Source organism: Corvus cornix, chromosome 10 (genome assembly GCF_000738735.6).
Source record: "Corvus cornix cornix isolate S_Up_H32 chromosome 10, ASM73873v5, whole genome shotgun sequence".
NCBI classification, from domain to species: domain Eukaryota; kingdom Metazoa; phylum Chordata; class Aves; order Passeriformes; family Corvidae; genus Corvus; species Corvus cornix.
This window is the reverse complement of record NC_046340.1, coordinates 3,010,224-3,023,317: the sequence shown is the minus strand read 5'-3', so window position 1 is coordinate 3,023,317 and position 13,094 is coordinate 3,010,224. Positions and strand designations below refer to the sequence as shown.

General features: G+C 40.7%; 2 protein-coding genes across 4 annotated transcripts in view; one reads left to right on the top strand and one right to left on the bottom strand.

Moving 5' to 3' along the window:
* USP8 (ubiquitin specific peptidase 8) overlaps nucleotides 1-13,094 on the top strand; it is a 38,618-nt gene that overhangs the window by 15,846 nt on the left and 9,678 nt on the right. Inside the window, exons 12-20 of one of the 3 annotated variants that reach the window (XM_010391126.4) lie at nucleotides 296-385; nucleotides 995-1,075; nucleotides 1,470-1,732; nucleotides 2,322-2,534; nucleotides 2,985-3,195; nucleotides 3,527-3,763; nucleotides 4,271-4,413; nucleotides 4,752-4,884; nucleotides 5,097-7,214. In XM_010391126.4, the coding sequence (XP_010389428.1) occupies nucleotides 296-385; nucleotides 995-1,075; nucleotides 1,470-1,732; nucleotides 2,322-2,534; nucleotides 2,985-3,195; nucleotides 3,527-3,763; nucleotides 4,271-4,413; nucleotides 4,752-4,884; nucleotides 5,097-5,282 (1,557 nt within the window). In that variant the 3' untranslated portion in view covers nucleotides 5,283-7,214. Of the gene's footprint in view, nucleotides 1-295; nucleotides 386-994; nucleotides 1,076-1,469; nucleotides 1,733-2,321; nucleotides 2,535-2,984; nucleotides 3,196-3,526; nucleotides 3,764-4,270; nucleotides 4,414-4,751; nucleotides 4,885-5,096; nucleotides 7,215-13,094 lie in introns of those variants that run through there. The other 2 variants (XM_019280850.3, XM_010391127.4) reach the window with 2 other exon arrangements.
* USP50 (ubiquitin specific peptidase 50) lies at nucleotides 6,514-11,032 on the bottom strand. The gene is made up of 6 exons (XM_010391125.4): nucleotides 10,783-11,032; nucleotides 10,216-10,411; nucleotides 9,429-9,626; nucleotides 8,833-8,975; nucleotides 7,610-7,739; nucleotides 6,514-7,035 (listed from the first exon to the last, which is right to left on the bottom strand). Exons 1-6 carry the CDS (start codon nucleotides 10,968-10,970, stop codon nucleotides 6,871-6,873), a joined length of 1,020 nt encoding a protein of 339 aa, XP_010389427.2. The 5' UTR covers nucleotides 10,971-11,032; the 3' UTR covers nucleotides 6,514-6,870.

Here is a 13,094-nt window from a genome sequence, read left to right as displayed (position 1 = left end):
AAAAAAAGCCTGAAATTTAACAACAAATTGTAAACCCCACAACTTTTAGGGTGGAAAACAGTGAAACTTCAGCACTTTATTTCTGAACAAATTGCAATACAACATTCAGTTTCAAAAACTATTCCAGTGAATTGCCTATAGTATATAGAAAGAATAAAAACTTTTACCTGCTTTAACCACTTTGTTGTGGTACATGCATTTAACAACCAAAAAAGAAAGTATAACTCTGCTTTATCAGCATTCTTTACTGACATGCCAGATGGAAATTGAAGCCTTCTCTCAAAATCTTTTGCAGCAAACGGGGGTTAAAGGACAACCAGACAGTGGAGCTCAAAAGCCAGGACCCCTTAGAGAGGATTCTGAACAAGATACTGAAACACTTAAAGTAAATACAAATGTATTGTATGTAGCCAAAATAATCAAGCACAGATGCTTTATGATTATTATGTTAAATTCCACCTCATTGCCATTTTTAAAGTCATCATCTTAAGAAAAGACTATGCCATGTTTACAGTGTTCATTTGCTTTTTTTCATTTGTCATATTTATATGAAAAAATACTTGAACCTTTCATTAGAAGTCTTGATGTGATTCTGGTGGCATTAACCAGCATTCTCCATGCATTTGTCATCTCATGCCTACACCTTCAAGTGCTACTTTGAGAGGGAAAAAAGCTCAGCCATATGTGTTTAACAGAAGCACATACTCCTATTATTTCCTGATTCTCCAGGGAAAAAAAAGTTTTGAGACTTTAATGAGACTGAATGGTTGGTTTGTTTTTTGGTTTTTTCTGGAATGTGTCAACAAATGGGTTTTATTTAGATTGAGTGATAGAAAATACTAAATTACCATTACAATACATTGTATTTCTGTCTGTAATCAAGGATTTATTGTACTGTTTGCACTGAATCATCTAACTCCATAGAGAAGTCACAGGCAGCTTGTTGCTCTGCATAGGTAACTGTACATACCTTACTTTTCTCTTTGTTTATTAGTCCCAGCGGGAGCCATTAATGAGAGCACGAAGTGAGGAAATGGGAAGGATAGTCCCAGGGCTGCCTGCAGGTTGGGTAAAGGTAACTCCTCTTCTGATATGAAAATCAAATTGTCTTTTGTAGTTTTGTCCTGCATTTGTCCTGTGTCTTATTTCTAAGTTAGATCTTGTTTCATTATTTTTTTACTCCCCTTTAACTTTCACACAGTTACTTTCTGAATTTTAATATTATTTGTAATGAAACTAGGACAGTTCATCTGCTGTTCCTGGTATTAAGTAGTTGCTGTTTAATAGGCATTTCGGTGAAAGTGCTCCCTTCTACTAAATTGAATCCATTGAACATTGAGGCCAGTCACAACTGTTAACATCCCAATGTCTGAAAAACTCACTTGCTGTTCTCATAGTAATTTATAAATAGGTAAGTTAATGATGGATTTTCACTTGGGTTTGAAGCTATTTGGGTTTTTTTCCCCAAGTTCCTGGATGATATCACTGGAACCTATCGTTACTATCACTCGCCAACGAACACTGTTCAGATGTACCCACCAGAAATGGCTCCTTCGTCCACTCCTCCATCAACCCCTCCAACTCGGAAAGCCAAGCCAAAGGTGACTGTTGAACGGGAGAGAGAACACTCCAAGCTGAAGCGCTCCTACTCTTCCCCAGATATAACCCAAGCCATTCAGGAGGAAGAGAAGAAAAGAATTCCTGTCACTCCTGCAGTCAATCGTGACAATAAGTATGTTTGATAAGTTAGATCACAACTCAGGCAGTATGACAGCGCATAGGACTTTGTGTTTAACCAACTGATTCATTAATATTTCCTAAGTGGGTTTGAAAGGATGCAAGAGTACTAGACTGAAATTTCATTGCTGAAAGTTCAATGTATAGAGCAGTTATCTTTGAGAAATCAATATAATAGTTATGTATTAGCAGGAATTTCAGAGGTCACAGTCTATTAATTGGATGACAGTTGCTTTAAGTTCTGTTATTTGTATTAACATACTAAATGACTATCTTCTAACAGTGTGAAAAGCCAAGTTTTCAGATTTTAAACTGTATTCCTCATCTGTGAATTAAAGAAATAAAGCAAAAAAAAACCCCATGAATCTCACAAGTGATGGTGCCTGAAACTCAGCCTCATCATAGACCAGTGTATATGGATTTCTCACTATTGCATTGGCTGGTTTTGAATACCCTAAATGATGGTATTTGGTGCCAGGATGGTCCCATCCCTGTGGGTGGTGGGGTGAGGTGGGGTGTCTGTTGGTTTATATGCACAACCTTGTCAAGTTTGAGACTCCTAAAAAATAATTTCTTGCTTATAGACCTGCCTGTTACACTAAAGCAGAAATTTCCAGACTCTCTGCATCACAGATTCGGAATCTTAATCCTGTGTTTGGGGGATCAGGACCAGCTCTGACAGGACTTCGTAATCTAGGGAACACTTGCTACATGAATTCCATATTACAGTGTCTGTGCAATGCACCTCACCTGGCTGAGTATTTCAACAGGAACTTGTATCAAGCTGATATTAACAGGTAACAATCTCTCATCTGCCTTTATACTTGCCAATGCAAGAAGATCACTTAGTGGAGTGTTTGTTTTTTTAAGTAGGAGACAAATAGTAACTTTTAGGTGTCTTAACATTTTCAAAGTTTATGTGGTCTACTAAATAGGTTTTACTGGACAATGATAGTTAAATTATGGTCACCACATTCATAAATACATGGGTACTAGAGTCTCCTAAAACCAAAATGAATATTCAAGCAGTTTACAAAACATGCTGAAAACAACTGTACCTTCCATCTTGAATATGGAACCAAACTACAGTGCTGACATAGATGAAAATTTAACTCAGTCTAACAGCCAGTTTTCCTTAGTCTAAAGAAACTATTTTAGAATTGGGATTATGCCTTAAATTAAAAACATTTATATTAAAAACCAGTTACTTGAATGGCTCCAATTTTTTTTTGTCTTTTATTATATAGGTCAAATTTCCTGGGGCATAAAGGTGAAGTGGCTGAAGAGTTTGGTGTAATAATGAAAGCTTTATGGGCAGGACAGTATAAATATATCAGTCCAAAAGACTTCAAAATTACAATTGGGAAGATTAATGACCAATTTGCAGGATATAGCCAACAGGACTCCCAAGAACTGCTTCTCTTTCTAATGGATGGCTTGCATGAAGACCTAAATAAAGTAAGCAATACACTTAAATTATATATCTGTCAGATGATCACGAGAAATAAATTTTTAAAATGCCTTCTTATACCATAAGAAGATAATGTTATTGCAACCGTGTCTAGAAAGAAGTATGAGTATTCAGAATTAAGGTAGGAATTCAGTATGAAACAGTGTAAGGTACTGGAGGGAGTCACAGAAGAAGCCTCACTAGATAAGAACTGGATGGCTACACTGACATGTTTAAATATTCTTGCAAATATTCAGTCTTACTCTTGCCTATAGATGAGACTTCTTATTTATATATATGTTAATATATTGCTATGGTATTTAAATTTCTGCTCTCCAGGCTGACAACAGGAAAAGATACAAGGAAGAAAATAATGATCACCTTGACGACTCGAGTGCAGCAGAAATAGCCTGGCACAAACACAAACAGCTCAACGAGTCCATTATTGTGGCACTCTTCCAAGGCCAGTTCAAATCCACCGTGCAGTGTCTGACGTGTCACAAGAGGTCCCGAACCTTCGAGGCTTTCATGTATCTGTCATTACCACTTGCCTCCTCCAGCAAATGTACTCTGCAGGTATGGGCAACTAGAGCGAAACAGCTCCTGGAGTGAAAACATTCCTCTGGCACTCCATTCTGATGCTGCTTCTGCTCACCCTCTGGTTGGAGGGGTTGGTCAATGTTCCGCTTAATTTACACTAACCCAAAACATGAACAGATCTGAGTCTGCATTATATTTTAATTCTTCTAAAGTTTAAAGAAATAGGTCATCCCTTAAAAGTTTTAAATTAGAAGCAGGATGGAGATACCATACCTGCAATAGCAGCATGTATATTAGTTGTTTTGGTAGGTCACAATGTAAGTATTCTGTGGATTTAAAATACTGTCTGTATATTTTGAAGGACTCTGATTAATTTCTGCAGAAAAATTTGCTTCCACACGTAGATTTAAGTCACTTTTCCTCATTTTTGTGAAATGTAGGATGCAGGTTAACTGATGCAGATTAATAACCAAACAGAAAACAAACATTTTTACTATACTTCCATAAATGCCTGCCATTCACAATCTCTGCATTTTGTTTTAGGAATGCCTTAGATTGTTCTCCAAAGAAGAAAAGCTCACTGATAACAACAGATTTTACTGTAGCCATTGCAAAACTCGAAGGGATTCTTCAAAAAAAATAGAAATTTGGAAATTACCACCTGTTCTTCTTGTGCACTTGAAACGGTAAGGAAATGGTGATTGGTGAATATTACTTAGGATGAAATGATCAGGCTTTGATGGAGCTGGATTGTTCCAGGGCCATAGCTGACCATTTTTACTTGGAGAAAGTTACCAATATATTAGCAGTTGTAATGTTGCAAGACTTTTATTTTCATCTGATGCTTCTTTTACAAGTGACCTCTTGTTATTTGTGCTAGGAGACACATGGGCAAGCATTAACAAACTAGGGGCTTTAGTTGAGATCACATCCTGGTCAAAACCAGGGAAAACAAACATGCTTAATACTCTTAAAGAGCTTGTGAACAACCCGTAACTTTTAATGATGCTTTTTAATTCTCTAGCTTTTCCTATGATGGAAGATGGAAACAAAAGCTTCAAACTTCTGTAGATTTTCCATTGGAAACTCTTGACCTGTCACAGTATGTTATTGGTCCAAAGACTTCCTTGAAGAGATACAATCTGTTCTCAGTATCGGTGAGTAACCACGTCACATTTCAAAATGCAGCTGCACTTTATGCTAGGACTCAGGCTAGCCTGTGTGAGTCAGTCAGGTTTCCAGGCTGCGTTCTAGTTGCAGACTAAGTTGTGTTCTAGAAAGAAGGATTGGTATGACGTTCTAGATTATTTCCCAACCAGGGAAGAAATGGCAGCTCTTGAGGCCACTAATTCTTGCCTTACGTTCACAGAATCATTACGGTGGGCTGGACGGGGGGCACTACACAGCCTACTGCAAAAATGCTTCAAAACAGCGCTGGTTTAAGTTTGATGACCATGAAGTGTCTGAGATCTCAGCATCCTCGGTGAAGTCCTCAGCTGCTTACATTCTCTTTTATACTTCCTATGAACAGCGAGCAGTGGATATGGCCACGTAAAGGAATGCGGGTTAAGGAAACTGGTTTTTCTTTCTTCAGGAGCAAAGTAGGCCTGGGAATGCATATAAATATGCAAAACTACAGCAGACATAGTCACTTGGAGGTGTGGGAGGGCTGCAGCAGGGTGTCTGCCAGCAGGGCTCGCTGGGGCCCGTAGCAGTGCTTAACAATCAGAGACTGATGGGTAACGCTTGTGGTCATACTGCCATCTGTGAAACCATTTACAAGCATACTTGCATTACTGTTTATTTAAAAAAGAACTATATTTTTAGTCTGCTCCAAAATTAAATTCTAGCTTAGTCATCTGAAATCTATTAACAAGTAGTTTAAAGTGTCTTAAAATCCCAAGGCATATCTTGGTTTATTTTTTCTTTCACTGTTAATGGCCTTTTCACATTTCTAACCTTAAGCTTGATTCTACTGTGAATACTCTAGAACGATGTAAACAGTTAGGAATGTAAGTGTACATATTGATTGCATACTTGCACATCAGAATTATGTATATAATAAAATGTTGTCCTTTTTGTGAGAATCTCTAAAACTCAGAGGATTGCGTTTATTTGCCAGCTCTAAGTAATTGCAACACTACTTAACAAAAAAGCAGAGCTGTATTATTTTTTCTGTTAGCTTTTGTCAATATTTGTGCACTTCAGAGTTATTCTAAACAAACAAGATTTTCCTTTTTAATTTTTTAATATAAATTTTCATGTACACATGCATTAAAAACAATGAAGAAATTATTTAAAAATATATCCTGTTAAATGTATGTTTGGGTTTGGTTTTTCATTCTCAGCTTATGTAATGATCAGGACTGTACATAATAACAGTCTGAATCATATTCACAGAGTTTCAAGTTTCTCCAGATGAAAAAAATATATATACTATTTTGCACAGAGCTGATTAGTTTAAAAATTTCTTCTAGTTGCATCTTACATTATTTCCCTGCTCTGGATTTGGGTTAGTTTTCTGTTTCTGATTAGTCTGGCATTCAAAAGTCTTACATCTTACATTCTGAGCTTTACCTGTCTGTGTCTGTCTTGCTGATGGAATGAAGACCAATATTGATTGCTTTCCAGAAGCTTACAAGCTGCAAACAAGTATGAAGTGCTAGAGGAACAAAAATGACAGCAGTAGAACAATGCCTTTTTCTTTCTTATATATTAATGGTCACTCCATCCTCTGCTCTCTCCTGAAACACAGTTTGGTCTGGTTGTGTGCTTTCACTTTGGTATCCTTCTGTTAGTTCCTGAAAGGCAGCTTAGAACAACCTACTATACTTAACCAGCAGAAAAACAAGAACTTCCAGGTGAGTGCATCTGTATGCTCAACATCTGTGTTCCTTTGAGAGCTGCAAGGGGGTTGTCATGGAAAACAACCCTCGGCCCTTGTGCACATGGAGTGGACGCCCGTTCCTTCATGGCTTAGAGGCTGTAGCTGTCCTTTCTAGGAATCACTTCCTGAAAGACCACAACAGCTGACCAGTAGTGCACATGCTCTAGTTTATTGATGAACCAGGAGTTGGTTAACGCTGCTGGTGAATTCTAGTTGCTGCCCTACTCAGTGTTGGTTTTCAAGGACTAACAGAGTCTCAATAGCCTTGGGAGGTGTAGAAGAGGAGGTAAGCTGTGTCAGCCTGCACTGCAGAGTCTGGGATCTTGGTGACATGTGCATCATCAAAGCTGTACCAGTGTTTGGTGACTGAGTGCTTGCAGAAGGCCGTGTAGTGGCCATAATCCAGATCTCCAGCGTGGTTCTGCAACAAACAACACAGTCTGTTAAAACCAGAGTCCTGTTCTGTCTCCTTACAGGCAAAGCTAGGAACTGGCAATCGTTTTATGTATGCACTTGGAAAAGATGGGAGAGAGGGTTCTAGCCCCTTTTGGCTTACAGCAGGGGATGTTAATTCAAATAAATTCTTTCAAACAGAGTAAATGGATGATGATTATGCTTATTTATTTTGCAATTACATTTGCAACCCAACTATTAGCCCTGATACAGGTCACTATAAGAGGGTCCCACTTGTTGTGAGCCATGTCCTCATTTAAAAACAGGATTCATGCAGGATCAGCCTGTGAATTTATTCTGAGGAGGCATTACGTGCCAGGAGTGCATTCTTTTAAAATTGGGATGTTGGGGAAGAAGGGGAAATTACTTCTCTCTCCTTTAGTTACATACTGGTACTGGACTATGTCCATGGCAGGTAAAAAAAGGCATACAACAAAACACATATTAAAATATAAATCATACATGAAGTCCAAACCAACACAGGCTTCATCTGCTCCATGAGGCAAGGCATTCCCAATAAAAGCAGGAAAGGCAAAGCTTACCACTACAGCACACAAGCTGTACTCTGCTTTGTTGCAAGACACTGTGGAGTAGGGAGAGAGATCCAGATCCCTGAACGGGTAGCAGACAGTGGTTGAGAGTTTCCTTCTGTGCTTGTCCTGCCAGGCAAACCTGAAATGAAATTTTGAACGATTTTAAATGATTCTCAACTCCTGTTTTCATTGTGGTGGTTGCTTAACTGACTTTCCTAGGAGGAGGGAAAACCAACAACTGACTACCCAGCATTTGAAAGAAAGATCTCTATTAATGTTGTGTATTTCAGTAAACTGACAGGAAATGCTCTAAACCCACATGAGATGTCCAGCAAGAAAAGCAAAGCTCTTGCTTCCTGATCCTTCAGTCAAAGCCTGAAGTCAAATCTTTGCATCACTCTCTCTGTGTCCTTAACATTTTGGACTAGACTGCAGTGCCATTGACAGCTCTTCTCTCATGCCAGACTCCATCCCTCTTCCCTCTGTAACTTTGAGTACATCACTGCACTTTTAAACATTTACAGTGTGGCCAAGAGCTGCAGCTGGGGACCATATGTCCTTTGAGAATGTTGAGAAAAGCAGATGCTGAACGGAAAATTAAATAATAACTTCAGATAACATCGTTCTGGGAAGCCAAATCACCCCAGAGTAGTTTTCTTTACAGGTGGAAAGTTAAGAAAAAAATTCTTTAGAATAAATTCAGCATCTGGCTATGTGTGGCTAGTGAAGTCTGCTAACCCAGCTGCTCCTTTGCAGATGCACCACTCTGTTTAAGCCTGATTTAGTAAAGGGATAAAACCAGAGTGTCTCAACTGCAGTAATGGCAAGCAAAACGTCACTCCTGCTCTTGGAACCCAAGCCACAAGTTCTCCCACTCGCCACAGGAGCTGATTCACAGGGATCATACAGGGACTGTATGAGCCACTGCACTGGGCTGTACTCAGTCACTGCTTGGTGGAGTTTTTGTTCCCTCTGGAGAGCAGATCCCAAGTATAGGGAGAAATTTGGTGGGCTGCAGTACACAGTAAGGCAGAACACTGTGCATAAGAATTCAGGAATGCAGCTTGCATGTTTGACAGCTGTATTTCTGTAAATCCCCATTTAGCTTTCAGGTATCTAAAGTACTAAACCCACTTATTTGCAGTGATTTGTTTCAGGCAAACACTAATGACTGTTCTTCATGTCTCACATTACCCAGGAACTGACTATATCCTACCCCACTTAGACTATACCTCTTCAGGTGAAAAATAATGATCTGTGGTGCCTTGGTTATGGAGGCCTTTACTGTTGCATCTTGGTTGCCTCCACACCAGTAGCAGTGGATCTGGTTATTCCGAGTCAGTGTGTCTGGCTGAAAAAAGCATTCCAGGCAGTCCTGTCAAAGGAGGAAAAAAAACCCACTCGATCAAACACATCTCCCTCCACCCCTGTAGGTGCTAAGCAAAGAGATGGATTTGCTGTAGGGAGAGGTCTCTTCAGAGCTCGCATTACAAATACATTTGCAAGACAAAGCAGCCAAGATTGGCTTCCTTTCTCCTCCCAAGGGGGAAATACTTGGATGAGTGAAAGAAACCCTCATGGCTGCTATTAAATGATACTAACATCCCTCATCCCTTGGCAACTTGTGAGCATTGCTCCTGTAACCTTACCAGCCTCCATGGTTCTGAGGGCAGTAAAGAAACCCCGCTTCCCTAAGGACCAGATCCAAGACTATGCATCAGTGCCCAGGAGACCAAAGTAACTAAACCCCTTTCCAATAACACCTATTAGTCTAAGCCACTACTCCCACATGGAGCAGAAACCAGCAGGAATGCATTGGCTGTTGTACCTGCAGAGAGCACACTGTGGTGGAAGGGATGGGCAGGGAGAGGACGGTGAAGCTCTCGGGTCTGTCAGCGAGGGCTTTGCATTTCAGACACCTGATACCGTAACTGAGCTGTCCCTCAAATAGCTTTGTTATAATAGATGTGCCACTGCCACTCCCTGTGCTTGCTCCTGCATCAGAGCTGTGTCTTCCTTGGCTTGGCTATACAGAAGAAAAAAACCAAAATGTAGATAAGCAACTGTTTGAGAAGTGCTTTCACTGGGTTTTAATAGTTGCTGCCCACTGCCTGAGTAGGTTAGGAGTTAGTCTTGCCACAGAACTTGGCTCTAAAATGCTGCTACTTTACTTGATGTTTCATACATGCAGAGTATAATTGATTCCTTTACAACAATTCAGACATTTGACAGCGTTAATTGCTTGAAAAGCTCTTCATCAGTGGCTCTGGAGGGGAGAAAGACACGGGGGCATGGCAGACATGAAGTTTTCAGGCAGAGGAGAAAGTGGAACAACATTAAGTGTGGAAGGAGCAAGGAGAGGGAGAGGTTAGGACAGTGAAGCTACACACAGCATTGTCATTTAGGTTGGGGCTGCAGTTTGATGGAGCATTAGACAAGAAGCAGATTAATAATTGTGTGTACATGGGTATGAAACAAAGGTAGAAAAGGACAGTTCTTAGCGGCCCCATCATGGAGTTTAGAAGAGGATGATAGGCAATTATTACATGGATGCAAAGTTATGAGATGCAGAGGAAACAGCTGCAGTTCCCAAAACACCACAGCTGGGCTCTTACCTCCTTGAAAGCCTCGTGGAGGTCATCCAGCACACAGATGAGAAACTCCTGCGCATCATGCTGAGTCCTCCTGCTAAAAGCTGGGTACCGCTTCCCAAAGACAGAATGAAAAGCCTCAGGGGAAACATAGTCAAACTCTCCAAGCCACATATCGGATATTAAACAGCCAAAGGCAGTTGCAGACTCCCCAGTCTCCCTTGGAAAAAAGGGGAGAGTTTCAGGTGAAGTATGAAAAAACAGTGTCAAATAGGAGCACAATACAGAAACTTAGATGCAGGCACAGTACAGCTCTGACAGCTGTCACTTGGCTTGAGGGACTCTGCAGATCCCAGAAAGTTGTAGGAATCATCATCAAACTGGCAAAAAAATATCATGCTGAGGGACCCAGCAAGGAAACAAGCTGGGCTCTCAAAGGAGAAGGAAAGCAGCTGGTGGCCAATCTGACTGGAAGTGCCTGGAGGGAGCTGACAGGTGCCTGCCTTGGACATCCCCATGGCAACACGTATCCTTTGGAAGGAAAATAGTGCCAAACAGAAAAATCTCAGAGCTGTGAACAAACCAACTCACTCATGCAGGGCTGTGTTCCACCGTCCTGAGAGGAAATACTGCACGAGGGGGGTCAGGCTGCAGAGGCACTGCAGCACCGCGTTCATGTAGCACGTGTTCTCCAGGTTCTGCAGCCCCGTGAGCCCCGGGTGCTGGCTGCTCATATCCTCCAGCTGTTCCTTGGGGGAATACTTCCATCTCCATGCCATCCTTCCACCTATTACAAGAAAAATCTGCAACAGTGGAAATCTAAAATGCTACGGTTTCTTCTTTAAGAATTACATTCACATTTGTTTTTACCAGATCAATAGTGGTGAAAACTCTTCATCTTCCACACTAAGCTCTTTCCCATATGGTGAGATACATCATTAAGAGGTATTATTTAAACACCTGAGCTTTTAGAGTTATTCCTAAAATTCCATTTACTCCATACATAATTACTCAAAAACAACAGTCACCTGTGAATAGCCATCCTTAAGCATTTTGCCCTAAAGGGCGCATATTACATTGTATTTCTTTTCCTCGGGGGCACAGTACTTACCTATTTTCTAAAGCCATAGGTTGCAGTTCAGATGCTACTATAAACAGGTTGCTCCTCAGATTTTTGCTATAAAATGCTACTTAATTCATGTTAAGAAAATTTCAGTAGGTTTGTTTTCTGGCTGCACCAGTCTGTCCTGGACCAAACTGTCCCCATCCCCAATCAGGCGGTCAAGAGGGTGAACACAGACCCTACACCACCCACATGTGCTCACTGATGTTGCTGGTCTCTTTTAGAGGCTGCTGTTCTTCTCTGAGGCAGGACAGAGAACTCTAAACCTGCAGCAACCTGTGTAGAGCAAAGATGAGCCGTGTTCCGTCCTGTGTTCCATCCTGGCCCCTTGGCTGCTCCTGCCCCAGTCCCCTTGTGATGTCACTTGGTTATGTTGGGCAGGGGAACACACCTGGCTGGACCTGCCTCCATCTCCTTCCATGTGCCAGCCAGAACAGAAAACCTGGGGAAGAGAGGGCCACCCACCCATTCCACTGAGCAGAGAGCTTCGGCCCAACACACCTTTATCCATGTTTGCTCATACTTGTATTAGGATTTATTATTGCCATGATCTGCTGGAAGGGCAGGGGTGACCGAGGGTGTTGACCATAAAAGGATGGAGCTACCTCAAACCATCATACTGAATTCGTTTCCTGGTGTTCTGAAGATTTTCCTGGGGGGGAAAAAAAAGGCATGGCAGACAAGTGGCTTTTAATTAGGTACATTAGCGGAGTTCATCTCTGAATCCCATATGCCACTGAAGAGCAGCAGTTTTTCCCTACTTAACAGGTAACTTAGGAAGTATCCACAGAAGAGGCCCATGAAATGATTTTAAAAACCCCCTAATCATCTTACTTGTTAAACTTCAAGCAAAGGATGTCTCCAGCACTCCTGGGACAGCTGTTGCTGCTATTAATCTCCCAAACTGGGTATCTGCAAACTGAGACACAAAAGCAACACCCTCCCCCCTGCCCCTACTCAAAATCTGCTCTAGTTTTGTAAATGAAACTGGATATGTTCATTCCCACTTTTTCCAGAACCTGAATCAAGACTTTGACTCACTATTTTAATGTAACACTCTACACAAATCCACATCAGTGCTACCAACTGCAAGCTCTGGGGCTGAGAATGAACTTCCCATTACTCTCACCACAAAGTGGATTACTTGCAAGGAGTACTGTTAATTGTGAAAAGAAAGATTAAATCACCAGAACATTTTTCAGAGGCATTATTGCATGTTAAAAAAATCCTATTTTTTTCCCAACTGGTCTTTTAGGAACATTCAATATGAACTGTTACTACCAAGTTTCCAGCTGTAGTCTTTTCCCCTCTCTAAATTCCTGCAGTGTTAAGAGTTATGGCATTAGTGTAAAAAAGAATTAAAGAATTAAAGTGTAGGAAGTCACTGTTGCAGGATTAAAAACCAAACCCCTCCTTTTCCAAATCAAAAGGCTACTGAGCAGCAGCTGAAGAAAAGCTCCCCAGTTGTGTGTTTTGCCACAACGCATCTGGGATTGGTTTTCTCTGAAATGTTTCACCACCTAAATATTGCAACAAAGCAGTCAACAATGCTGATTTTGGTGGATTAATTAAAAGTCTAAATTATGCAGCTTATTTATTTCCCTATATGAGAAATACTCTTTTAAATACTCTCCTAGTAGGAAAGTCACTGAAGCATTTCAGATTTTCACTAAAAAATAATTAGAGAAGGTTTGAATTATATTCCTGTATTTAAAAGCTAGGTTCTAAGAAGATATGCCAATACTTTAGTTCTTAGATAGTTATCAGAAGTTCCAGTGCT